Here is a 27,683-nt window from a genome sequence, read left to right on the forward strand (position 1 = left end):
TATTCTTGGGGACCTCTGATCTCCTTAGGAACTGTTTGTTCCATGATGAAGATCAGCCATGGAGTATATCTGAGGTGTATATCAGGGTGTGCTTCTTCCCCACATGAGAGCTGGGATGTCCAGCAACATTCATCTAGAAGACATTTCCCGCACTCAAGGCACTAATACACCTCCAGGGTTGTGTGGGATCCCTGATGTACATGAAAACAGGACTTCAGTGAAGAACATTTCTCTCACTCAGGACAGGAAAGTGGCTTCTCTGTGTGAGATCTCTGATGTCTGTAAAGACTGGACTTCTGTGAAAAACATTTCCCGCACTCAGGACAGGAATACGGCTTCTCCCCTGTGTGAGATCTCTGATGTGAGTAAAGATAGGACTTCTTTGAAAAACATTTCCCGCACTCGGGACAGGAATACGGCTTCTCCCCTGTGTGAGATCTTTGATGTGTGTAAAGACTGGACTTCAGTGAAAAATATTTCTCGCACTCAGGACAGGAATACGGCTTCTCCCCCGTGTGAGATCTCTGATGTGAGTAAAGATTGGACTTCAATGAAAAACATTTCCTGCACTCAGGACAGGAATACGGCTTCTCCCCTGTGTGAGATCTCTGATGTGTGTGAAGACCGGACTTCTCTGAAAAACATTTCCCGCACTCAGGGCAAGAATACGGCTTCTCCCCTGTGTGAGATCTCTGATGTACGTAAAGATTGGACTTCTTTGAAAAACATTTCCTGCACTCGGGACAGGAATACTGCTTCTCCCCTGTGTGAGATCTCTGATGTGTGGAAAGGTTGGACTTGTCTGAAAAACATTTCCCGCACTCGGAACAGTGATACGGCTGCACCATTGTGTGCAATCTCTGATGTATGTAAATATGGGACTCCGTTGAAAAACATTTCCCGCACTCAAGACAAGAATACGGCTGCTCCCCATGATGATGAGAGCGCTGATGTGTGTGAAGACTGCCCTTGTCTGAAAAACATTTCCTGCACTCGGAACAGGGATATGGCTGCTCCCCCGTGTGAGATCTCTTATGTGTGTAAAGATAGCACTTTGATGAAAAACATTTCCCACACTCAGGACAGGAATACGGCTTCTCCCCCGTGTGAGATCTCTGATGTTTTTGCAGACTAGACTTCTTTAAAAAACATTTCCTGCACTCAGGACAGGAATACTTCCCCCCAGTGTGAGATCTGTGATGTGTGTACAGATGCGACTTCTGTGAAAAACATTTCCCACACTCAGGACAGGAATACGGCTTCTCCCCCGTGTGAGTTCTCTGATGTCTGTTAAGCCTCTCCTTCAGTAAAAAACATTTCCCGCACTCAGGACAGGAATATGGTTTTTCCCCCGTGTGAGATCTCTGATGTTTGTAAAGACTGGACTTATATAAAAAACATTTCCCACACTCAGAACAGGAATGTGGCTTCTCCCCCGTGTGAGATCTTTTATGCACATTAAGCTTTGATTTACGCAGGAAACACTTCCCGCACTCAGTACAGGAGAAGCTCTTCCCTGTTGGAAGGCCGGCCCGGTGCCGCACAGTCTGAGGTTCCTCAGGATACGAGGAATCCGATGGTCCATCTACACTGGGTGGTGCCGGATGGACATTGGAGGGAGCCGGGTTTTCTCCTGGACTATACTGTGTGATGTCCTCATCTTCTACTTTCCAATCTGGAGACAAAGTGAGACAATCCTCAGAGGTTTTCCTCATCTCCCGGCCATGGACTAAAATACAAAGACAAAGAGGATTACTAGACAGGAGCTGATTGGTTCCCCCAAACCAGGACTGGCTGAGCATCACCAGAGGTCAGAGAGTGAGGATGGGGGAGAACAACTATGTCCCGCTGGGAGAAAATGGGTGTAACAAAAGAGAATCCATGTTATGTGTATATATAAGAGTGGGTGGAGAGCAGAAGACAGGAGTATGTAATGTACAACATAGAGTATATAGTGCAGGGGTCAGGAGTATGTAATGTACAATATACAGTGTAAGGGTCAGGACTCATAATATTGGTATTCAGTATTAAGTGGAACATTAAATGTTTACTGTAGACAAGTTGCAGAGATCCCACACCGCTGCCTCCCATCTCCTGAGACTGCACTCAGTGACTTGGGTCTGAGACACTACAGACATATCCCTCCACCCGGCACAGCCAGCAGACCACAGAGCAAGGAACCCTGGGAGAAATGTTCTGTCAGAGATCTTACTAGACCAGGACATGGGGAGGAGAACCTAATCCCATGTCCCAGGAGCCTAGGTCTAGTAATGCTGCCGGCTGAACCCCAGAACCTCCATAAATCCAGTCTAGATACATAAATTGTGTCTGCAGCACAGAGAAGGAAGATTATCCGAGAGAAATCCAGGAATACAGGACGGGGAACACAGCTCAGGAAAGTGACCAGGGGATTACAGGCTGATATCACCCAGTCCCCGCCCTACTCTGGACCAATCAGTGAGCAGTATGGGTGGAGGAATGGATTTAGTGTTCATGACCCACCTGTGCTGATCTCTGTAGGAGTGTCCTCCTCTATAAATGTCCCCGTTATTCCATCCTCCTCCATAGACTGCTGATCATCCCTCACATACGCCTCTTCTTCTTCTGCTTTCATCTCAAATTCTATATCGATTGGATCTCCACTCTAAATCAAGGAAATGAGAGAAAATATCATCTGTAAAATGTAAGATTTATGATTGTGACATCACACACAAAATCCACACATTGTCTCCCTTCACAGAAGCAGATCACATGTGATATGTCGGTACATTTCCCCTAAATACCGCATGCCATCCTGAAACTGTCCATTTCCTATCCCGTGTTGCGATATTGACCACAAACACTGAACACGCTCAGTAAATACCGCATGAACAGGCGTTACATTCACAGAAGGAAATAAAGAATGAAATGCATGCGGTCATTAATTAGTGGTGGAGACATGCGGCATTCAGGAAATGTGTACTGCTTGGGAAAGAGTGGGCGGCCGCTGGCATCCTTAACAACCAGTAAACAACATGGTTGTTAGGGAGCGAGCGGCCGCCGCGTCCTAACCAACTGATAAATCTAAAAAAAAGAATTACCGGCAATTAAATATTAAGAAAATGGCGTGGGGTCCCCCCCTTTGGGGGGTCTAGTATGGATTTTGAGGGGGACCCCTTGCCAAAATGAAAGAAATACATACCAGACCCCTATATGATCATGCAGCCCAGCAGGTCAGGAAAGGGGGGGGGACGAGCAAGCGACCCCGCCTCCTGAAACATACCAGGCCATGTGCCCTTAAAATGGAGTGCATGTTCTGAGGCAGGGGGGGCTTTGCTCCCCCAGAGCACCTTGTCCATGTTGATGGGGTCAAGAGACTCTTCCCCACAACCCAGACTAGTGGCTGTGGGGGTTTGTAGGCAGGAGACTTACAAAATTTAACAAGGGGGCCCTCAGATCCCTCACCCCATGTGAATGAGTATGGGGTACATGGTACCCCTAATTATTCACCCCAAAAAAGTATTCTGTTAAATAGACAGCAGGCAGTTTTTGACAAGTCCTTTATTAAAAAAGCAAAACTAAAGCAAAATGTCCCCCCGGTGTAGATCCATCATCAATCACGATGCTCATTGTCACCGCTGACTCGGAAAGAAAAGCTCCGCTCCCAATGAAGACTCCCCTCTGTCTGACAGCTCTGCTGCCTCCTGCCACTAAATATACTAAGGGGCGGTGCCACTCAGTGATGTCACTGACCGGGGCATGTTGTATTGGTGACATCACTGACCGGGGCATGTTGTATTGGTGATGTCACTGACCGGGGCATGTTGTATTGGTGACATCACTGACCGGGGCATGTTGTATTGGTGATGTCACAAGAGGGCAAGGCCACCCAGTGATGTCACAGGGTGGTAGCTCTCCTTAGTTTATTTAGAAGTGGGAGGCGGTGGAGCTGTCAGATGGCAGGAGGGGAGCTTTGTTTTTTCTTCCAGTCAGCGATGACAGCGAGTATTGTGATTGGATCATCGATGGATCTACATCAGGGGATATTGTTCTTTATTTTTGTTTTGTGAAAAATTACTTCCAATGTTTTCTTAACCTACATTTTTTTTGGGTGAATGAATAGGGGTACTATGTACTCTATACTCATTCACATAGTGGGGGGGCCGGGATCTGGGGGCCTCCTTGGTAAAGATGGCTTCTAGATTCCAATAAGCCCCCCACCCACAACCACTGCCCAGGGTTGTGGGGAAGGAACCCTTGTCCCCATCGCCATGGGGACAAGGTGTTTTGGGGAGGCAGAGCGCACCTGCCCTGAAGCACCCACCCCATGTTGAGGATATGTGGCCTGGTATGGTTCAGGAGGAAGGTGGGCACTCACTAAGGGTCTGGTATTGATTTTGGAGGGAACCCAACACCATTATTTTTATAATTTTGGCATCGGGGTTCCCCTCAAAATCCATACCAGACCTGTCACAGCTGTCAGCGGGGAACTTGGCGGCCGTCCGCTCCTTGTTTACTGGTTGTTGGGGACACTGGCAGCTGCCCTCTCCTTAACAACAAGCTATTTACAAGTGTTGCTATGGACACCAGTGGTAAATTCCCCGCAGGCTTCACTACTAAAAAACAGAATGCAGCATCTTACTACATACTGGGATACGGGAAGATACCGCTTTGTGATTGGAGCCCATAGTCTCTACAAGTCCATGTTCTAGATTCCCCATCCACCAACCTTGTAATAGTGAGGGATGGTGTGACCTTCCTGTGTGGAATCCCGGGAATACAGAGGACGGGGACATCTCTCTGGTGGGTTCCTGGTATTAGGTGGCTCCATCATATCCTTGTGTCCTTCTGAAAACTCCTCCATCACTCCATACTCCTCATCCTCCTCTTTATACTCTTCTTTAACATCAATATTCTCATCCCCGAGGATTCCACTCTGAAAGATATAATAAAACATTCATTGTAACAAACATGCTGTGTATAAATCACAACTACCAATAATTGTCATCATCTACCTGATGATGGTGAGGGATGGTGTGACCTTCCTGTGTGGAATCCCGGGAATACAGAGGACGGGGACATCTCTCTGGTGGGTTCCCATGACTGGATCCATCTGTAGGAAACACACACACTGACTGAATCCATTGTTTCTATGTGTTTATCAGATGATGGGGGATCTAGGTGGATCCTCCGTACTGCTCTCTCCTTTACAATAAAGTCTCCTCTTACCCGGTGATGTGAGGGGCGGCTGATTGTCCATCATGACGTCCTTGTAGAGATCCTTGTGTCCTTCTAAATACTCCCACTCCTCCATGGAGAAATAGACAGTGACACCCTGACACCTTATAGGAACCTGACACACACAATGATACAGTCACCATCCAGACACATCCCTTGTCTGTTACTGGAGAATGTCCCAGAATTCCCGGCACCGCTCACCTCTCCTGTCAGCAGCTCAGTGATCTCTCTGGTGACTTCTAGAATCTTCTTCTTCTTTCTCTCTTCTATCAGGGAGGGAGGTGGAGGCAATGTGATGTCATATGATCTCCAGACTTCACAGGAGGAAAACTCTACATCTGAACACAAATAGTCACATCAAATGATATTCCCAGAATCCTCCTCACCTCTCCATTCAGGTCTCCATTTTATTAAAGCCCCACTTCAGGCTGAGGTATAATTTCCCCCCACAGGACCCCCACACTACGCAGGGTATAGGCTTGTTGCAGCATTCTGATGTCATTACATACAACGCAGGACCAACATGTGTGTCCTACCTCTCCTAAACTGAAGAGTGACCTTTGACCTTTACCATCCAGAAATCTGTCCGGAATCTGTGGAAGTAAGCTGTCATGTGATCAGGTGACGTGCGGAGGAACGGAGTGTAAATAGCAGACAATTGTCTCCAGAGCCCCTAATGGTGGGGATGGATTTGGCGGCGTGCTGGTGCCAAGTTTCCTCCCCCCAGGGTCACTGCAGGTGTGGAGAAAAGCTGTGTAAGAGGATATGGAGGAGAGATGAGGAGGAGATCCAGGAATCAGGAGAAAGGTCAGGGCAGGCAACAGACAAGTATGAAGACAAGGCGGTTGGCTGCACAAGCAGTGATGTAGGGGATAAAATCCTTTATTGGAATCCTTTACACACAATGTAGTAACACATGACAGCTCCAGGACAGAGCAGAGGAACAGAAGACGCGTCACACCAATACAGGCTTAGTCATTACTGATTTTTATTTGTCCAGAACAGCTTTAAATAACATGTAACAGCTGATAAGGATTTGTCTGGAATCCGGGATAACAAAGTATACAACAACATGACATCATTAATATCATGACACATAAAGTGACAACAATCCCTGTAATATATGTGGTTCCTCGGACAGGTCACAGATATATGAAATGGAAACCAGCATGATAAGGAAGGATGAGTGACACCTTTTATTTCTTCAGTCCAAGCAGGGAGGTGGAGTCACCCACAATATAATGAGACAATAAATGAAACAATCCTACATAGACATGATAACATCCCACCCGGCACTCAGCCCTGGAGGGAGGTGTCTGCAAATGACAAATCCAAATCCTTCCATTTACATAGAACATGAAAGCCTGTATTGGTGTGACGCGTCTTCTGTTCCTCTGTCCTGTCCTGGAGCTGTCATGTTATTACTACATTGTGTGTAAAGGATTCCAATAAAGGATTTTATCTCCTACATCACTGCTTGTGCGGCCAACCGCCTTGTCTTCATACTGCCCCTGTGACCACGGATCAGGCCGGCACCTACGTGTCTGTGGAGGGGTCATACACATTCCGCACTCACTTAGAGACGACTTTTTGTTTTTCCTTTAAGCCAGCTTTGGGAGCAAAATATATTATCATCAACTCCTCCCCCTGAAGGGGTTCATCTACGTATTATTATTATACAGTATTTATATAGCGCCAACAGTTCGCTCAGCGCTGTACATTACAATGTGAGATAGTACATGAGACAATACAGTAACAATACAATACACGAGGGGTTCGAGGGCCTTGATCTTTGGAGCTTACAATCTAGGAGGGAGGGGATAGTGGTACAGGAGGAAGTGGCTGTGGGGGATGGAGTGGTAGGAGGAGTGGAGGAGATCGGCTGTTAGGTGAGGGTGGGGTAGGCTTCCCTGAAGAGGAGGGTTTTCATGGTGCGCCTAAAGGTGAGGAGGGTTGGTGACAGTCTGATGGATTGGGGTAGTGAGTTCCAGAGGATGGTGGAAGCCCTGGAGAAGTCCTGGAGACGGGCATGGGAGGAGACCAGGGAACTGGAGAGTAGGAGGTCTTGTGAGGAGCGGAGAGTATGTTTTGGGTGGTAGATGGATATCAGGTCAGTGATGTAGTTTGGGGCAGTATTATGAACAGCTTTGTACGTCAGTGTTAGTATTTTGAATTTTATGCATTGGGCAATCAGAAGCCAGTGTTACCTCCTCTGCTGCCAGATCCAGGAATGTCTCCTCTCTACTGCCTTATTCATGGAACTTCCTGTCTATACCTGACATCACTTCCTGTCTGTACCCGACATCATTTCCTGTCTGTACCTGATATCACTTCCTGTCTGTATTCCATAGAGACCTCCTGTCTGGGTAGAAGTGAGATCCCCACCTTGTGGAGCTCAGAGAGGTCCAAAATCCCTCCCCCGAGCAGTCATATATTTCTGTCCCCCTTGGTGGGGGTGGAGGTGACCCCTCTATAAGGATCTACAGTCCATACACACCCAGCACAAGGCCGGGGTCACACTACCAGATGCTTCTCGAGGCTGCAGTTCCTCTGAGCTCCACAAGGTGGGGATCTCACTTCTACCCAGACAGGAAGTCTCTATAGAAGACAGACAAGAAGTGATGTCAGGGACAGACAGGAAGTGATGTCAGGTACAGGCAGGAAGTAGAGAGGAGCCATTGGTGGAAGTGGCAGCAGAAGAGGTAATAAGATGTTATGTTCTATTTACACCCAGTAACGCCCCCATCATACCCATCCTCTTCCTCCATAGTCATCTCCGTCCTTTTCCTCCATAGTCACGTCCATCCTCTTCCTCCATAGTCACGTCCGTCCTCTTCCTCCATAGTCACGTCCGTCCTCTTCCTCCATAGTCACGTCCGTCCTCTTCCTCCATAGTCACGTCCGTCCTCTTCCTCCATAGTCACGTCTGTCCTCTTCCTCCATAGTCACGTCCTTCCTCTTCCTCCATGGTCACGTCCGTCCTCTTCCTCCATAGTCACGTCCTTCCTCTTCCTCCATAGTCACGTCTGTCCTCTTCCCCCATAGTCACGTCCGTCCTCTTCCTCCATAGTCACGTCTGTCCTCTTCCTCCATAGTCACGTCTGTCCTCTTCCCCCATAGTCACGTCTGTCCTCTTCCTCCATAGTCACGTCTGTCCTCTTCCCCCATAGTCATGTCTGTCCTCTTCCTCCATAGTCACGTCCGTCCTCTTCCTCCATAGTCACATCCGTCCTCTTCCTCCATAGTCACGTCTGTCCTCTTCCTCCATAGTCACGTCCTTCCTCTTCCTCCATAGTCACGTCCGTCCTCTTCCCCCATAGTCACGTCCGTCCTCTTCCTCCATAGTCACGTCTGTCCTCTTCCTCCATAGTCACGTCTGTCCTCTTCCCCCATAGTCATGTCTGTCCTCTTCCTCCATAGTCACATCCGTCCTCTTCCTCCATAGTCACGTCCGTCCTCTTCCTCCATAGTCACGTCCGTCCTCTTCCTCCATAGTCACGTCTGTCCTCTTCCCCCATAGTCACGTCTGTCCTCTTCCTCCATAGTCACATCCGTCCTCTTCCTCCATAGTCACGTCTGTCCTCTTCCCCCATAGTCATGTCTGTCCTCTTCCTCCATAGTCACATCCGTCCTCTTCCTCCATAGTCACGTCCGTCCTCTTCCTCCATAGTCACATCCGTCCTCTTCCTCCATAGTCACGTCCGTCCTCTTCCTCCATAGTCACGTCCGTCCTCTTCCTCCATAGTCACGTCCGTCCTCTTCCTCCATAGTCACGTCTGTCCTCTTCCTCCATAGTCACGTCTGTCCTCTTCCTCCATAGTCACGTCTGTCCTCTTCCTCCATAGTCATGTCCGTCCTCTTCCTCCATAGTCATGTCCGTCCTCTTCCTCCATAGTCACGTCTGTCCTGTTCTAATCCTGGGGGGTGTCCTAATCATGGGAGTGTCCTAATCCTGGGAGGTGTCCTAATCTTGTGAGGTGTCCTAATCCCCCCTGTGGAGGGACATCTCTGTGATGTACAGAATGTGCTGCAGCAGTGCTGACACTTACAAAGGAAATAGTGTTTATCCATTTGCCTGCCAGCAACTTCCTGGTTTACAGGAGTGCACGCCGCCCCTTGCTGCTCACGCTGTGGTTGGACACAGCATGAGTTTGTTGTCAGGCTTGCAGCCAATGATTGTGGCTGTGAACCTGTTGATAACTGTGGCCAACCACAGCACAGAGATCAGGGTGTTAGTGATCACACATGAAGATCTGGCTGCTTCTTCTCCCTGATCTCACTTACCGGTCAGAGCTGAGATCAGGAAGAAAATCCATCCAGTCTGGGAGTACAATCAGCACACATACACTTGTTAGGCACACAGTGAACCCCTTGATTGCATTCCTGATCACCCATCACCCAGCCAGTGTCATTAGTACAGTGACAGTGTACAGTATTATCACAGATCTCTGTATTAGTGTCACTAGTGACATCAGTTAGTGTCCCCTCCAGTCAGTGTCAGTTACTGTCAGTCTCTGATTGGCTGCCACATTATCACAGTCACACTATAAATCGCTGATCGCTAGTATAGTGTTTCTCTGGACCAGTATCCTGGTCACGGTCAGAACTATACTACTGTCCCCGATGGAATGGTAGAAATTCTGAGGCCCCTCTGCACACTGGTATATACCCTTCAAGCAGACTATGCAATAAATAGGGGTATTTAGTTCACACATATTACATTACATGCTTAAGCTGCCAACTGCATCAAAGTAATCCTCTATGGCCAGTCCTACTCTGCTCTGCCTCTATGGCCAGTCCTACTCTGCTCTGCCTACGCAAGTGCTACTGTGGACACAATGCTAGCATAGGGGAAAAGACACAATGGGGAGAGCTACAAGGTTCAGGTCTGGCTACTGACCCAACAATACAACAAACAAGAGATCCCTGTGCTCAAATCCCAACAGCTAGTGTGTGCTCAAATCCAAACAGCTAGTGCATGCACTAGCTGTTGGGATATGAGCACATGGATCTCTTGTTTGTTGTATTGTTGGGTCAGTAGCCAGACCTGAACCTTGTAGCTCTCCCCATTGTGTAGGACTGGCCATAGAGGGATCACTTTGACGCAGTTGGCAGCTTAAGCATGTATTGTAATATGTGTGAACTAAATGTCCCTATTTATTGCAGAGTCTGCTGGGAAGGGTATATATCAGTGTGCAGAGGGGCCTCAGAATTTCTGGGGTTAATATGTGGTTACACCCCTTTAGCACCTGATGGATAGATGCATGCACTAGCTGTTGGGATTTGAGCACATGGATCTCCCGATGGAATGTGTCCCCATAAATGCAGTGTTAGCAGGATCAGCCCCAATCACTGCCACCACTTGCATTTAGCCCCCCTTCCCCAACAAATGCAATGTCAGTATAATTTTTCAGATCACTGCCATCTCTGATACATTGTCTGCAAAACCAGAGTCAGCAACATCTGAGCCTGATCTCTCCTACCACCAGCAGATCATTTCATTTCTAGCACACAAGCAGTCCCTGATTGCTAGCCAGGAGCTCTTTTTCCCATAGCTGCCACTATGTACCCATAAATTTAGTGTCCAAAAAAAAGTTCCCTAGAGAGGTGTACAGGATTCCCAGCATGACAGATGAGAGTGAAGGGGAAGCCTCACTATCAGAATCAGGCTCAGATTATGGACCTGTAGAGAGCAGTGACACCCCAGCAGGTAGCTCTGATGATGGTGAAGAGGACCCTGCTAAGATCAGGCACACCCAACCCCATTCCCAGGTTGCTGAGGTGCTAGAAATGCAGGATTATTCTCATATGCAGCACAGTGACAGTACTAGCACTGCACTACCTTTTGCTGGATTGACAAGCACCAGTGTCCTAGTACTTCCTAGCCTTTTATACATCAGCACTGCAGTATTTCATGGTGACGTGGTGAGTCCCAAGTGCAGTACAAGCTGGTGATGTGGCTAGGACTCATAGCATTATGCAACTGCATCCACCAAGAATTCAAGCACAGGCCTGTAGAGCCCATGGTGTCCTCCCAGAGGTGCCTGCAAACCCTGAATGGTTTCCCCCAGATTCAGCAGCATCCATCATCCCCCCATTCACAGCCAAGGGTTCAGGTGGAAACAGAGAACTTAACAACGCCCCTTGATTTATTTTAGCTGTTTTTCACTGAAGACCTCTACAATTTGATTGTGCACCAAAGCAATCTTTATACCCAACAATACATCTCTGCCAACTCAAATTCAAAGTGTGCCAGGATATTCGAGTTCAAACCTGTCACGGTTTCTGAATTTAAAGCTTTTTTGGGCCTAACCCTTGACATGGCCCTTACAAAGAATGAATTGTGCTCATATTGGTCCACAGACCCGATTCATCTTATGCCTGTGTTCTCTGCTGCAATAGCCCCCGATGTCCAGACTACATGGAGAGCAGTGGTTAGATAGTGTGGGATTTGTTGTCACCCTTGTTGAATATGGGGTACCATTTGTACGTGGACAACCTTTATGCTAGCATGCAACTTTTTAGACATTTGTTCCTTCAAGAAATTGGCTGCTATGGCACCATGCGATCTAATCACAAAGGCTTTCCCCAGTGGCTTGGTAACACCCCACTTAGAGAGGGGAAGAATTCTGCTTTTGCATGAAGAACTACTCGAGTAAAATGGAAGGAGAAATGTGATATATTTATCCTGTCTTCCATTCACTCAGACACAACGGTCCAAATTTACATGGCCTCTGGTGTTGTTGAAAGGCCTATCTGTGTCAGCGTCAGAATACACCGATCAATGCTGCAGCTGACTGGTGTTCCTGCAAAGCAAATAGTTAACAATAACACAGTAACAATATAACATTATTTAAATATATATATATATTTTTCCTGACTACCTATGATCTTTAGAGACCTGTCCTGTGCTGAATTGTGTGGCCCCTATACTGTGCCATGCTGTACTCTGGAGTTTCTCCCCTTATTCCATGTTTACCACAGACACATCATTTTTGGGATGACTTTTGTGTTGTGGTAGGTGGGAGGACATCAGGAAAATGCCTCTCATGAAGCCGGCTAACTGCATCTGGATTTGGGTTTTGGGCCGCAGTGCCTTCTGGATACTAAAAGGCCGTGATGATCTCTTCCTGGTATTTTAGGAAGGATCTGGTTCTTCCAGTAGCTTTGTAAATAACAAAAGCATTGTATAGAGCCAATTGACATTATTAAATGTCATTATTTAATGATAAATATATAGACACTTTTTTGTACCAATGTCTAGCTCTGCAGGTGGTTAACAATGGCTTCATCATTTGGTTGTTGAAGTCTACACCTCCCAGGCTTTTGGAAAATGAAGAAAAAAAAAATATTTTTTATTTTCATCTTTCATTCCTCAAAACCTTGTGACAATAAAACGAGATCTGCAAAATACTCAGCATGCCGCTGGTTAAATACCTTGGAGTGTCGACTTTCCAAAAAAGGGTCATTTAGGGGTGTTTGTACTATTGGGGCATTTTAGAGTCTCCAAAACTGTGATAAGTATTCAGGACATCCAATGAATAATTAATGCCCCTTGAAAGCCTGAAGGTGCTGATTGGATTTTGGGCCCTGTACGTGGATAGGCTGTACTTGTTTGGGGCTGTAATTACACATATACCCATGGCATGTGTGAGAAATATCTCATTAAAGTGACAACTTTGTGTAAAGAAAAATACAATTTTTGTCATATCCCAAATACTTGTGGCAAAAAATAAAATCTTCCATGGATTCAACATGCCTCCCAGAAAATACCTCAGACTGTCTACTTTCCAAAAATGAGGTCATTTAGAGACATAGAAAAATGAAGGCAGAAAACACTGTGTGGTCCACCGAGTTCTTTTGGGGGGGAGGTGGGTGGGGGTTTGTTTGGTAACGTTTTGTCTGAGTATAGAGCTATGCTTATCCCAAGCATGTTTGAAGCTATTTGCTGCTGACTGGCTCACTACCTTTGCTGGAAGTTTACTCCAAGCATCATCTACTCTTGTGTGTACTGTCCTGGCATTTTAGCACCTCAAGAAATGTATAGGCAGCAGGAAAGTCAGAGCTGCTTAAAAGCTGCGTAGATTCTAGTATATATCCCATAGTTTGTAGACTCTATAACTTTCACACACAACAATTAATATACACTTACTGGGGATTGTTTTCCAAAGACAAGTAGTGGAATACATTTTGGCCTAAATTTACAAAGAAATGAGATTTGATCAGATATTTTTAATAACAGAAAGTAGAAAATATAGTTTTTTTTATTTTGGTCTTTCTCATTTATATGTAGCGCTACCCCCTCAAGAGCCGCTGAGTATTTTGGGTTCCCTGTTCACTTCTGAGCCCTGGCTGGTGCACAACCCCTGCTGACACCATTGTAATACCTTGGTCAGGTGTCCCCCCCGGCTATAACACACAATAATCACATAGCATTGAATGAATAGTAAATCAGTCTGTATTACAGTCAGATTAGCAGCAATATACACATGAAGAATCGACTGATGTGAGAAACTATGAACCGTTCAGGAGAAATAAACAACATATTACAGCACAATACCACATTAAATAGACTGAATTGTCCTCCAGGACTCAGAGTTTAATTGTTTCTCTCCTACCCAGAGAACTTTCCCCAAACAGGCAGAAAAGGGGAGATTAGGAATGTTAGGCTCGCTCCCTTGTGGGCTCCCAGTAAACAGAACCAGTGCTTAACTCTCTGAGGGTTTCAACAAGCAGAAAGTCCCATATAAACCCCATCACCCAATGCAGGAAAGACTCTTCTGCTGGCTTTGGTGGAGCTCTTTACATTGGTGCACAGTGGAGGGGTCATCCCTTTTCTTCATGAGAAAATGTCCCTTCCCTGGTGATGAGGACACAGCAAGCAGAGTTCCCCTTCAATAAAGGCAGCAATCTAGGAGTTTATAAATGGTGAATACTTGTGAGCTATTATTAACCTCTTGCCGACCGCGCATAGCCGAATGACGGCTTCACCGCGGCCGGCCAGTTCTGAGTGGACGTCATATGACGTCCTCCCAGAACGCGCTCTCCTGCGCGCCCCAGGGGACGCGCACCCGGCGATCTCCGTGATCACTGTGTCCTACGGACACAGCTGATCACGTGATGTGGTGAAAGGCCGATCCCACCGGCCTTTTACCACGTGATCAGCGGTGTCCAATAACACGCTGATCACAGGGAAATGCAAGTGCCGGTTCTCGGCTGCACTTTCCTCACGCTGTCAGATCGTGAGGAAAGTACTGCCGAGAACCGGCAGTTGTCAGAGCGGGGATCGGTACCGATCATCAGGGCACTGATGATCAGTGCCCTGATGATCGGTGCCCAGCAGTGACACCCGCAAGTTCCGCCCAGAAGTGCGCCCACTAGCCCCGCCCACCCGTTCCCAGCAGTGCCCCCACCTGTGCCCAGCAGTGCACCCACCTGTGCCACGCTGCAGTGCCACCTACATGTGCCCAGCAGTGCCACCCACCTGTGCCCACCCACCTGTGCCCACCAGTGCCACCCACCTGTGCCCACCAGTGCCACCCACCTGTGCCCACCCACCAGTGCTGCCCACCAGTGCCACCCACCAGTGCAGCCCAGCAGTGCTGCCAGTCAGTGCCACCAGTCAGTGCCCAGGGGTTGTGCCAGTCAGTGCCCAGGGGTTGTGCCAGTCAGTGCCGCCAGTCAGTGCCCAGAAGTGATGCCAGTCAGTGCCGTCTATCAGTACCCATCATCAGTGCCGCCTATCAGTGCTGCATATCAGTGCCGCCTATCCGTGACCCCTAATTAGTGCTGTCTATCAGTGCCGCCTATCCGTGCCACCTCATTAGTACTGCCTATCAGTGCCCTTTAGTGCTGCCTATCAGTGCCCATCAGTGCCGCCTATCAGTGCCCATCAGTGCCACCTCATCAACGCAAATCAGTGAAGGAGAAAAAATACCTGTTTGAAAAATTTTATAAAAGAAACAAATAAACTTTTTTTTTTTTTTTTAATTTTTTGCACATTTTTAATTTATAGCGCAAAAAGTAAAGCGCCCAGTGGTGATTAAATACCACCAAAAGAAAGCTCTATTTGTGAGAAAAAAATGATCAAAATTTCATATGGGTACAATGTTGCATGACCGCGCAATTGTCAATCAAAGTGCGGCAGCGCTGAAAGCTGAAAATTGGCCTGGTAAGGAAGGGGGTATAAGTGCTCGGTAGGCAAGTGGTTAATGAGGCATTCAGTGGGTGGTATAAATATATCTGCTGATTTAATGTGCTAGGTGCGCTGGCTCTTGCACAGACTCACTTGCTGGTGTATATACAATGTTATAAATATAAAGTGCCGCGCTCCTATTTGCTTATATATATATATCTTGATCCTAGGGGTATATGAATTAATATATGAAGCAATCTATCAATCACTGTGACTAGTGCATAAAATTAATCAATATTAAATAATAATCAATCACTAGTGAATCACTATAACCGGTGAATCAAATACATAAACAGCCTACATATTTGTGACTGATAACAATCAATCCTTAATTAGATGTGATTAAAAAATTAAATATAAATCAACACAATTTTTAAATTCCATGCCCCTCTGATCTGCTGTGATCACTCCATCTATATAGTGCAACAGCATACATATAAGTGCAAGTGCAAATGCATATAATATATAAAACAATAAAAAAGTCTTTGAAATAAGTGCAATGTGCAGGTGGGTTCCTTAATCCCTCTCGCCGAGTGCTTAGTGGTCTCCCTATGCGCTCACCTTAATATTTGCCTGAATAAATTCAGGCAAATACACTTTTAATCCTTCCAGGATTGATGGGATGATACTCTTGTATAGGCTGTTCCAGAAGGTAGGTATGGATTTAGAGGGATTCTCCTGTGCTCTCCTCTTTCCCTTTTGCAGCTGCTCATGAATGAACTTCCTGACCAGCTCTCTAGGATTCTCCTACTTCCCCTCCTGGGGTCACCACCTTCTCCAATCCTCCTTTCACCAGCATATGGAATGTGGGTCAATTTAGAGAGAGAAGAAAAAAGACTATGGTGCCTTATCCTTGTGTATAAAGGAAATTTATTGCTGCCAGTTGCGGTATTACACGGCTTTAATGTGATCCAGGACAGCCTTGATGGTTACACACAGTAATACTCTGCCTCTGTAGTGCTGTCTGCCTCCGTCTGCACTGGAATCACCGAGCCTCTCCGATGCAACATCGTGACGTCAGAGCCCCTCCCCTACGCGTTGCGTCACAGGGTCACGTGACTTCATCAGGGGGAAATGATTGGAGGCAGACAGCACTACAGAGGCAGAGGCAGAGTATTACTGTGTGTAACCATCAAGGCTGTCCTGGATCACATTAAAGCCGTGTAATACCGCAACTGGCAGCAATAAATTTCCTTTATACACAAGGATAAGGCACCATAGTCTTTTTTCTTCTCTCTCTAAATTGACCCACATTCCATATGCTGGTGAAAGGAGGATTGGAGAAGGTGGTGACCCCAGGAGGGGAAGTAGGAGAATCCTAGAGAGCTGGTCAGGAAGTTCATTCATGAGCAGCTGCAAAAGGGAAAGAGGAGAGCACAGGAGAATCCCTCTAAATCCATACCTACCTTCTGGAACAGCCTATACAAGAGTATCATCCCATCAATCCTGGAAGGATTAAAAGTGTATTTGCCTGAATTTATTCAGGCAAATATTAAGGTGAGCGCATAGGGAGACCACTAAGCACTCGGCGAGAGGGATTAAGGAACCCACCTGCACATTGCACTTATTTCAAAGACTTTTTTATTGTTTTATATATTATATGCATTTGCACTTGCACTTATATGTATGCTGTTGCACTATATAGATGGAGTGATCACAGCAGATCAGAGGGGCACGGAATTTAAAAATTGTGTTGATTTATATTTAATTTTTTAATCACATCTAATTAAGGATTGATTGTTATCAGTCACAAATATGTAGGCTGTTTATGTATTTGATTCACCGGTTATAGTGATTCACTAGTGATTGATTATTATTTAATATTGATTAATTTTATGCACTAGTCACAGTGATTGATAGATTGCTTCATATATTAATTCATATACCCCTAGGATCAAGATATATATATATAAGCAAATAGGAGCGCGGCACTTTATATTTATAACAATCTAGGAGTTTACTTGGGTATGGTGGTTACTCAAACTGAGGAGGGTGAGAGCAGACTTCAGCAGAAGTATGTCCCTTTAGTGTGAGATTTGACTGGTGGAACTTTGTGTAGAACAGGCCGGAGGTAATATGATTTTACTTTTTTCCAGTTCCTACCAATCAGGCCACAGAATCTATTAGGGCTGATATACTGTGTGTGATACTTCAATGGGCTTCTGGTGTAGATAGGCCGCAGCACTGATTGGGCTACAGAGACTGTGTCTCTATGTGGCAGTCTGTATTGTAAGAATCCTGGACTTTAGTAACCGGCAACAACAACTATGGAACCTGTATCACATGGTGGTGTGGTGTGGGTTAGGAACTCTCTCACCAGTCCTTTGAGGTAGTGGTGTGAAATGATGTCCTTGTTGCTGGGGGGCCCCTTTTCTGGCTGTCTTCCCATGGAGATAGTGGTGCCGATGACTCGATACACCTACATGCAGGATGGACTATCCTGCCTCTCTGAACAATCAACAATCTGGAAATTCCCTTCTCCATCCTCTGATTCAGTCTGATCCAGCCTGAGGCCTCCTGGATCGGCACTCTGTTCTCACACGCACCCTGCCTCTCTTCTCCTCTCCTCCTGGGCTTTTCTCCTTTTATACACTCCAGCCCCTTTACTCACTGACTTGGGATCTGTAGTTCTATGTCAGCTGAACTGAATGGAGAAATCCTGCTTGCAGCATACAAGTCCCAGCATTCTCAGCGTTCCTGTACAATTTCCGGTGTCAGCTGAACTGCAGAACACAGCCATCTTGTGGCCATTTAACAATCTGCAATTAGTAACAATGCAGTGTGTTACATACATAAAAAACTCCAGTGGTGATCAAATACCACCAAAAGAAAGCTTCATTTGTGTGAAAACATTATATAAATTTAATTTGGGTTCAGTGTTGCATGACCGAGCAATTTGCCGTTAAAGTAGTTCAGTGCTGAACAGCAAAAAATAACCTGGTCATAAAGAGGTAATACCTTCTGGAGGTCAAGTGGTTAAACTGTGTGTTAGGTTCTTTACTGTTAGAGTGGTAAAGATGTGGAACTCCCTTCCACAGTTGGGGTGTCAGCGGGGAGTGTAGATACATTCACAAACCTTTTAGATGTGTTTCTTAGGGAACACAATGTAAAGGGATATGGAAGAGGATGGTGCCATAGACACGCAGATACACACAATGCAGCTGAACTGGAGGGACGGGTGTCTTTAGTCAACCTTACCGACTATGTAACCATTTATCATTCCTTGTCTGCAGATCTAAAACTCATCAAAACCAGTTCAGAGACCAAACAATCCCAACAGAGAAAAGGGGATTTCTGATCCAGCAGACTAAGAGAGTTCTGGGGTCTAAACACTAAACAGTCTAAAGTAAACGTGTTCCCGTGGGGGGCGGTAATTCTTAAGGTATAACTAAAGGTAAAACTTTTTTTTTTAGGTTTAGATTAGAGAGGAATTAGAGCATCTGTCAGTTTTTATTGCGGTTTGTGCCCCCATTTGTCCCGGTGACCATTATAACCAAGAGTGAAAGAGAGCCCCAAATTTTGGGTTGACATCAGAACACTAATAGAGGGTAAATCCTCCAATGGGGAAACTAGTTCTGGTGACACCAGAATTCCCTCACTTTTGGTGGGGATTTCCTCTCACTTGTTTTGGCTATGGGACAGGAAGTGAAGGGAAATATCCCCAATGGGACACAGATGGCAAAAACAACTGACAGAGGTTATAACCCTCCCTTACTCTATCCAAAATGAAACAAGTGGTTTGTCTTTAGTTACACTTTAAATGTCCAGCAACCCTCCTATTCCCCCCTCACATCCACATCCTATTATTGTGTGACCAATACCATCCAAATCATTCTTACTTTCATTTCCCAAAGTTATCCGTCTACAAGGAGACCTGTATAGATCACATGATGGCACCAATGAGGATGGAGGAGGACCGGAGTCACATGACTGAGAGGATACTAAACCTCACCCTGGAGATCATCTACCTGCTGACCGGAGAGGTGAGGAGGATTCTGGGAGGTCACATGACATCACTCTCATCTCTAATAATAAAACACAGACCTGACCGGAGAGGTGAGGAGGATTCTGGGAGGTCACATGACATCACTCTCATCTCTATTAATAAAACACAGACCTGACCGGAGAGGTGAGGAGGATTCTGGGAGGTCACATGACATCACTCTTATCTCTATTAATAAAACACAGACCTGACCGGAGAGGTGAGGAGGATTCTGGGAGGTCACATGACATCACTCTCATCTCTATTAATAAAACACAGACCTGACCGGAGAGGTGAGGAGGATTCTGGGAGGTCACATGACATCACTCTCATCTCTATTAATAAAACACAGACCTGACCGGAGAGGTGAGGAGGATTCTGGGAGGTCACATGACATCACTCTTATCTCTATTAATAAAACACCAACCTGACCGGAGAGGTGAGGAGGATTCTGGGAGGTCACATGACATCACTCCTATCTTTATTATTAATACACAGACCTGACCGGAGAGGTGAGGAGGATTCTGGGAGTCTAACATGATATTCCTATTGGTTCCTCAATACAGAGATTTCCTCTTCTGAAGTCAGGTGATCATATGACCATCACAGTGCCTCCATGTGACTCCCTAAACCCTGAGAGACACAACATGCAGAAGATTCTAGAAGTCACCAAGAAGATGATGGAGCTGCTGACAGGAGAGGTGAGCGGTGCCGGGAATTCTGGGACATTCTCCAGTAACAGACAAGGGATGTGTCTGGATGGTGACTGTATCATTGTGTGTGTCAGGTTCCTATAAGGTGTCAGGGTGTCACTGTCTATTTCTCCATGGAGGAGTGGGAGTATTTAGAAGGACACAAGGATCTCTACAAGGACGTCATGATGGACAATCAGCCGCCCCTCACATCACCGGGTAAGAGGAGACTTTATTGTAAAGGAGAGAGCAGTACGGAGGATCCACCTAGATCCCCCATCATCTGATAAACACATAGAAACAATGGATTCAGTCAGTGTGTGTGTTTCCTACAGATGGATCCAGTCATGGGAACCCACCAGAGAGATGTCCCCGTCCTCTGTATTCCCGGGATTCCACACAGGAAGGTCACACCATCCCTCACCATCATCAGGTAGATGAGGAACAATCACTGATAGTATCATTAGGATCTGTACATTATCTGCATTGTTACCATTGATGTCATTTTATTATATATTCAGAGTGGAAACCTGAGAGAATTTGAGGTTGAAGAAGAAGAGGCGTATGTGAGGGATGATCAGCAGTCTATGGAGGAGGATGGAATAACGGGGACATTTATAGAGGAGGACACTCCTACAGAGATCAGCACAGGTGGGTCATGAACACTAAATCCATTCCTCCACCCATACTGCTCACTGATTGGTCCAGAGTAGGGCGGGGACTGGGTGATATCAGCCTGTAATCCCCTGGTCACTTTCCTGAGCTGTGTTCCCCGTCCTGTATTCCTGGATTTCTCTCGGATAATCTTCCTTCTCTGTGCTGCAGACACAATTTATGTATCTAGACTGGATTTATGGAGGTTCTGGGGTTCAGCTTCCAGAAAAATGTTGATTCATAAGCTCTGCTCAACCTCTTTTTTGTTCCACCCATTTCCTCCCAGCTGGACATTTTATATGGGATGATGTGATTGGAGCACAGACTTTTACATGGTGATAATAATGTGATAACATCCTCCAACTTTGCACCCTTAAACAGAAAGTGATAATGAGGGAGGAGTCAATACCCCAATGATGGTGGTCTTCAGGATCAGTCCAGTCTTCATCTTGGTTGTTCTCCCCCCATCCTCACTCTCTGACCTCTGGTGGGGCTCAGCCCCGCTGTTCTTCATAACTAAATCATGGAGTAAATAAGGAAGTGCAGTACTTCTTGTGTTGGGAAGATGGCGATGAGTGATAGAGGGGGTGGGGCCCCTCGTCCTATAATCCCCTCATCACTGTCCCTCCTATAAAAGACAGTTCTGGTTGTTTCCTCACTCTCTGACTAAGGTCCATGAATAAAGAAATGACCTGGTAGGAGATCAGAGGAGCCATTTCCTAGTTCCCTTGAGGGTGGAATTGTAAGCTCCTCAGAGACCAAGCTGCCTGATGTGGGCGGAGTCCTGGTTTGGGGGAACCAATCCGCTCCTGTCTAGTAATCCTCTTTGTCTTTGTATTTTAGTCCATGGCCGGGAGATGAGGAAAACCTCCGAGGATTGTCTCACTTTGTCTCCAGACTGGAAAGTAGAAGATAAGGACATCACACAGTATAGTCCAGGAGAAAACCCGGCTCCCTCCAATGTCCATCCGGCACCACCCAGTGTAGATGGACCATCGGATTCCTCGTATCCTAAGGAACCTCAGACTGTGCGGGACCGGGCCGGCCTTCCAACAGGGAAGAGCTTCTCCTGTCCTGAGTGCGGGAAGAGGTTCCATTCTAAATCCAAACTTAATGTGCATAAAAGATCTCACACAGGGGAGAAGCCATATTCCTGTCCTGAGTGCGGGAAATGTTTTTCAGTGAAGTCCAATCTTTACAGACATCAGGGATCCCACACAGGTGGGAAAATATATTCCTGTCTTGAGTGTGAGAAATGTTTTCTACAGAAGTCTGATCTTTACAGACATCAGAGATCTCATACGGGGGAGAAGCCATATTCCTGTGCTGAGTGTGGGAAATGTTTTTCACAGAAGTCCAATCTTGACACACATCAGAGATCTCACACGGGAGAGAAGCCGTTTTCCTGCCCTGAGTGTGGGAAATGTTTTCCACACAAGTCCCATCTTTACACACATCACAGATCCCACACAGGAGAGAAGCCATATTCCTGTCCTGAGTGCGGGAAATGTTTTTCACGAAGGTCCAGTCTTTACAACCATCAAAGATGTCACACGAGGGAGAAGCCACTTTCCTATCCTGAGTGAGGGAAATGTTCCTCACTGAAGTCCTGTCTTCCTGTACATCAGGGGTCCCACACAACCCTGGAGGTGTATTAGTGCCTTGAGTGTGGGAAATATCTTCTAGATGAATGTTGCTGGACATCCCAGCTCTCATGTGGGGAAGAAGCACACCCTGATATACACCTCAGATATACTCCATGGCTAATCTTCATCATGGAAGGAACAGTTCAAAAGGAGATGAGAGGTCCCCAAAGACATGGATGAAGTGTGGGACCGGGTTGGCCATACATATCATGAGGAGAATAAAAATGTCCTGACCTGTCATTGGCTGAGAACATTTTGTGGTGGGAGATTTCACAAACACTTGGAGGTTGGTTTAAAAAAAGAATGAGTTGAACGAATGTGACCGGCGTTCATCCAGCTGTGATGAATATTGGCCATATTTTATTTCATACTCTAATTTTCTTGGCTCCACCTAGTGGCCATAATGCAGTATTGCACTACTTTTACTGATTGAGGTATTTCATGAATAATACCTCATTATGGTCACTAGATGGAGCTGACAGTCATAGGAAATCAATGGGTTACATTACAGCCTGAATCTGTAAGGACTCCATGAATTTGTGTCACATTTGTCCAATTAATTTCTATCAGCAGACCCCTTACTCTCCTTCTTCAGGCATGGATCCATACTAATACACTTCTGACTACAGTAGACATTGAAGGATAGAAGGTGATCTGTATGTAAGTCTTCACCTTGTAATACAATCAGATCTGGTAAACATAAAAAGAAAGGCAAAGCGTTTGTGTATAGATAGAAACACATTAGAAATACATTTTCCCCTTTTTATAAGTTATAACATTCCCTCTGTTCTCAGCTGTATATGGGAAGGAGAAACAACAGCACAATTGACTTCTGTTTACTGGTCTTCCCAGTGAATGGCTGGCTGAGCAGGGGGGTGTCAGGACAAGTCTTATTATTGGAGGAGAGCAGGCTTTGTTTTCAGCATGGATGGAGAACTGACTACGATAGTGACAGGGAAGCAGAGGGACTGGCAGGATCACCGGGGATCTCACACAAAGGAAGTGATACAGAGAGAACTTTAGATTGTACGCCCCTTGAGGGTTAGGGACCTTAGATTGTACGCCCCTTGAGGGTTAGGGACCTTAGATTGTACGCCCCTTGAGGGTTAGGGACCTTAGATTGTACGCCCCTTGAGGGTTAGGGACCTTAGATTGTACGCCCCTTGAGGGTTAGGGACCTTAGATTGTACGCCCCTTGAGGGTTAGGGACCTTAGATTGTACGCCCCTTGAGGGTTAAGGACCTTAGATTGTACGCCCCTTGAGGGTTAGGGACCTTAGATTGTACGCCCCTTGAGGGTTAGGGACCTTAGATTGTACGCCCCTTGAGGGTTAGGGACCTTAGATTGTACGCCCCTTGAGGGTTAGGGACTGATGTGAATGTACAATATATATATAAAGTGCTGTGTAAATTGAGGGTGCTATATACGTACCTATAATATATATGTAAATAAAAAACAGGAGACGTCTTCATACCAGGACATGGGACAGCCGGCACAGATCAGGAATAGGACATTGACCCCCCCAAGCCATTTCTGACACTTTGTTTCCATGTAGCAATCAGTATTTTTGCTAGAAAATGTCTTTGAACCCGCAGTGCGCATGCGCTGGGCAGGGACCGGTTATGTGCTGACCGCGCTCTGCATGTCCTCCACCATCCGAGATAAATGAAGCAAGTGGGGCAGAGGAGGGGTCCTGGAAACAGCAGCACTAGCTGGGGGAACACAAGATGTACAGTCGGTGCTAATGGTGAAAAAGAAGCCCACACAGCAGCCTCAGTCAGACCGCCAGTCCCCTCTTCTGCAGCGAACTCCTCCAGCCAAGATGGCGCCGGTGCACAAAGCCACAACACACAGCAGCCCACCACTGCAGCAGCCCTCACCTCCACCACAGACAGCTTCTCAGGAGGACACACTTGGAGACCCATTTTCTTGAGGTTGCCTGTGGGTTTCCCTTTGTATCCCGAACAATTCTTCTGGCAGTTGTGGCTGCAATCTTTCTTGGTCTAACTGACCTTGGCTTGGTATCAAGAGGTACCTGAATTTTCTACTTCTTAGTGGAAGTGATGACTGGCATATTCAAGGCTTTGGACATCTTTTTATATCCTTTTCCATCTTTATAAAGGTCCATTACCTTGTTACGCAGGACTTTTGACAGTTCTTTTCTGATCCCCATGGCTCAGTATCTAGCTTGCTCAGTGCTTCCACGTGAGAGCTAACAAACTCATTGACTATTTATACACTGACACTATTTGCAAATTAAAAAGCCACAGATGTGGATTTTAGTCTCTAATTGCCATTTTAACCCGTGTGTGTCACCTTGTGTGTCTGTACCAAGGCCCAACATTCCAGGGGAGGGAAACCTCTGATCCGGGGGTGGGGACTTCTGATCCGAGCCATTTGGGTGATTTCTGTTATCATTATGCTTTAAAAAGGAGCCAAACAACTCTGTGATTATAAATGGCTTCATATGATCACTATCCCTAAATAAAAGACAGTTTTTTGGCAGATCAGTCATATTTTCTGTATCAATACCAAATGTCATGATTTCTGCCAAGGTATGCAAACTTGTGAGCACAACTGTGTATACTGTATATGTGTGTTTGTGTGTATATATATATATATAAAACATGTATATATATAATATATAATGCCCAGTACATGACTGCTATAAAATAATGATGTTGATCACTGAAATGAATAATAAAAGTATGAATACAAATAGTAATAAATCCATGATTCAGCTTTACCTGTACACTGTGATCAGAGCATATCGATCTTTTGCTGAGTGATTTGCATTAAATCCATGTTATTAGAGATCGTAAAATGCTTCAGCAACTCTTTAGAACTCTTTCCAAGTGATCAGACAGGTTTAGAGGAATATTATGAGGAAGTATTGTGTTCGATGTGTCAGAATTGTAACAACGGCAGTGGAGAGAGGAACTTCAAACAATCAATCAACAGCAGAGGCTGCTCAGATGGCGGTGGAATGCACGCCGGTATGTAACCATTAGTGGGTGCCTGCTCAATGCGTTCCAGCCGCCATCTTTACTTGTCACTGGAGGGCATATCACAGGAGGTGCAACCGAGAAGCCGCTGAAACCGCCCATATGTAAATCCGAACAGACGGAGGGCGGCTGCACACAGCCACAGTCTACTGCTCACTGCGTCGTCACTTGCGGGACGGAGAGCCCAGGAACCAACGCTATCATCCCACAACACAAGGAGGGATGGAGGGGCACAGCGTCCACCTTGCACTAGATGGAAGAGTTTATGGATTATGATCCAAAGGAGGAAGGAAAAAAGGGGGAAATTATGCAAATAACTTAAAAAATAAAATAAATGATTAACTAACAATTGATGGACCACAACACTGGTAAATTGAATTGATGAATAACGATAATGAAAAATATTGGAAAATATTTAAAATAATGATAAATATATATATATATATATATATATATATATATATATATATAAAAATTGAATAAATGATAGTTAATGACTGAATAAATAAAAATGAATGAATGAATAGAAGGGAATGAAACATAAACTAGTATATACAGTAAATATGAAAAATAAAGACAAAAATAAAACAGGAAGACCATAATAATAATAAATTAATTAAATAATTAATTAATGAATTTATGATGAATCATAATAAATGATGAATGATAAAAATGAATAAAAGACCAAAAACCGAGAACCTTCCAGGCCTCTATGAATTTTGGGGATAAATGAATAAAGAAATAAGAAAAGACATTGGGCTGGAGATAAATTGTTCATGAAAAGAATGGGTAGATTTCATGTGATGTAACTCCTGTTTAAAACAGATGGAGACTTTTCATAGGGACTATATCAAGGCATGTGTTTCAAGATCATCATTCAAACCTTTTGGGGATAAAGTATCTAGTGTAAAAATCCAAGAGCTCTCTGTGCTGCAGAGTCTTTGGTGTCTCCTGCCATTGTCCAGATCTTTCGGTATGGCCTCCACCCCAAAGACTCTGATACCACAGTAACTACCTTGGGGGACGTCTTTAAAATGATGGGGGACAGAGCATTTTTTTTTACCATTTTTTGATACTGCTTTTATTTCACTGATGTGAATTCTTAAAGGACAGGAAGTACAGCCTATATAGAGTAAGCCGCATGGGCACAAAAGTCCATACACAACAAAAGAAGTACTACATTTAATGATCCCAAGTGATCTCGCAGGTGCCACAGTTGGAGACACCACATCTATAATTCCCTTTTTGGTCAAAGAGACCAGACCATGGGCCTGGAACAGATTTAGGGAGGCTCGTAGTCTTGAGTAGCCTACTGGGAGCTAGGATACTTCTAAGGTACGAGATTCAGAACGGTTCTGTATGAGATTTAATAATAGATCCTGGGCCATCAAACAGATTCTTTCCAAAAGTTGGAACATTTTCAAAACTGATCCTGCCCTGGGTCACTCACTTCCACAGAAGCCGAGCTTGATCTTTAAGAAACCCAGAGACCTTAGAAATAATTACTTTATTATTAATAATCCTTAATAGGGGCATCAATGTATTTTCCAATTCACTCCAAGGGTCCTTTAATGGCTGAGATGATGGGCCTCCCTGGTGGAATAACCAACCTCTTATGTACCTTGGGGATAATGTAGATAGTGGGGATGTTATAATCCTCCACATGTAGATAACTGTATTCCTTCTTGGTGATAAGGCCCACCTCACATGCCAGGGATAGTTCATGATTAAGGAGCGAGACCACCATGGGAAAAGGATTCCTCTCTAGTTTACTGTATGTAGAAGTATCTTGAAGCTGCCTTTTGATCTCACATTCATAATCATCCGTAGACATGAACACCACATTACCACCTTTGTCACAAGGTTGGGTGCTTCCTTAAGTTCCCTGAGTGCCTGTCTCTCATGCTGTGAAAGGTTATCAACATCACTTGGTCTCCAATCAAGCTGTGCCAAGTCATGATGAACCAGATCAAGGAATACTCCCAGCCATCGATGTTTCTGGATCTGGGGCATTTTAGTAGATTTTATAGGTAGACAACCCTGTCTTAACCCTAAATTGCAAGGATCCTCCTCAGTATAGGACTCGGAGGTTACATCCTCCATCAATGTAATGAGATTGTCCATAGCCTCCTGATCCCTATCCTGTAATATAGGGGTAATATACAGGTTGGAACCAGTTCCTTCCTGTCTTCCTTCCTATAGTGACCTCAGGTAGACCTTTCTGGGTGAATTGGAAAATACATTGATGTCCTTATTAAGGATCTGGTGATGGCACTTCCTTCATATGTTCAG

The 27,683-nt window shown here is 45.4% G+C and overlaps 1 protein-coding gene across 1 annotated transcript in view; it reads left to right on the forward strand.

The window, feature by feature from the left end:
* The window catches only part of LOC149438045 (uncharacterized), a 132,906-nt gene that overhangs the window by 19,725 nt on the left and 85,498 nt on the right, over positions 1 to 27,683 (forward strand). Inside the window, 1 exon segment of the mRNA XM_089660316.1 lies at positions 21,829 to 22,139. Within this exon segment, the coding sequence (XP_089516442.1) occupies positions 21,829 to 22,139 (311 nt within the window).

This window comes from Staurois parvus, unplaced genomic scaffold (assembly GCF_062004578.1).
Source record: "Staurois parvus isolate SC_StPar_1 unplaced genomic scaffold, SC_StPar_1.0 ptg001224l, whole genome shotgun sequence".
Lineage (NCBI taxonomy): Eukaryota > Metazoa > Chordata > Amphibia > Anura > Ranidae > Staurois > Staurois parvus.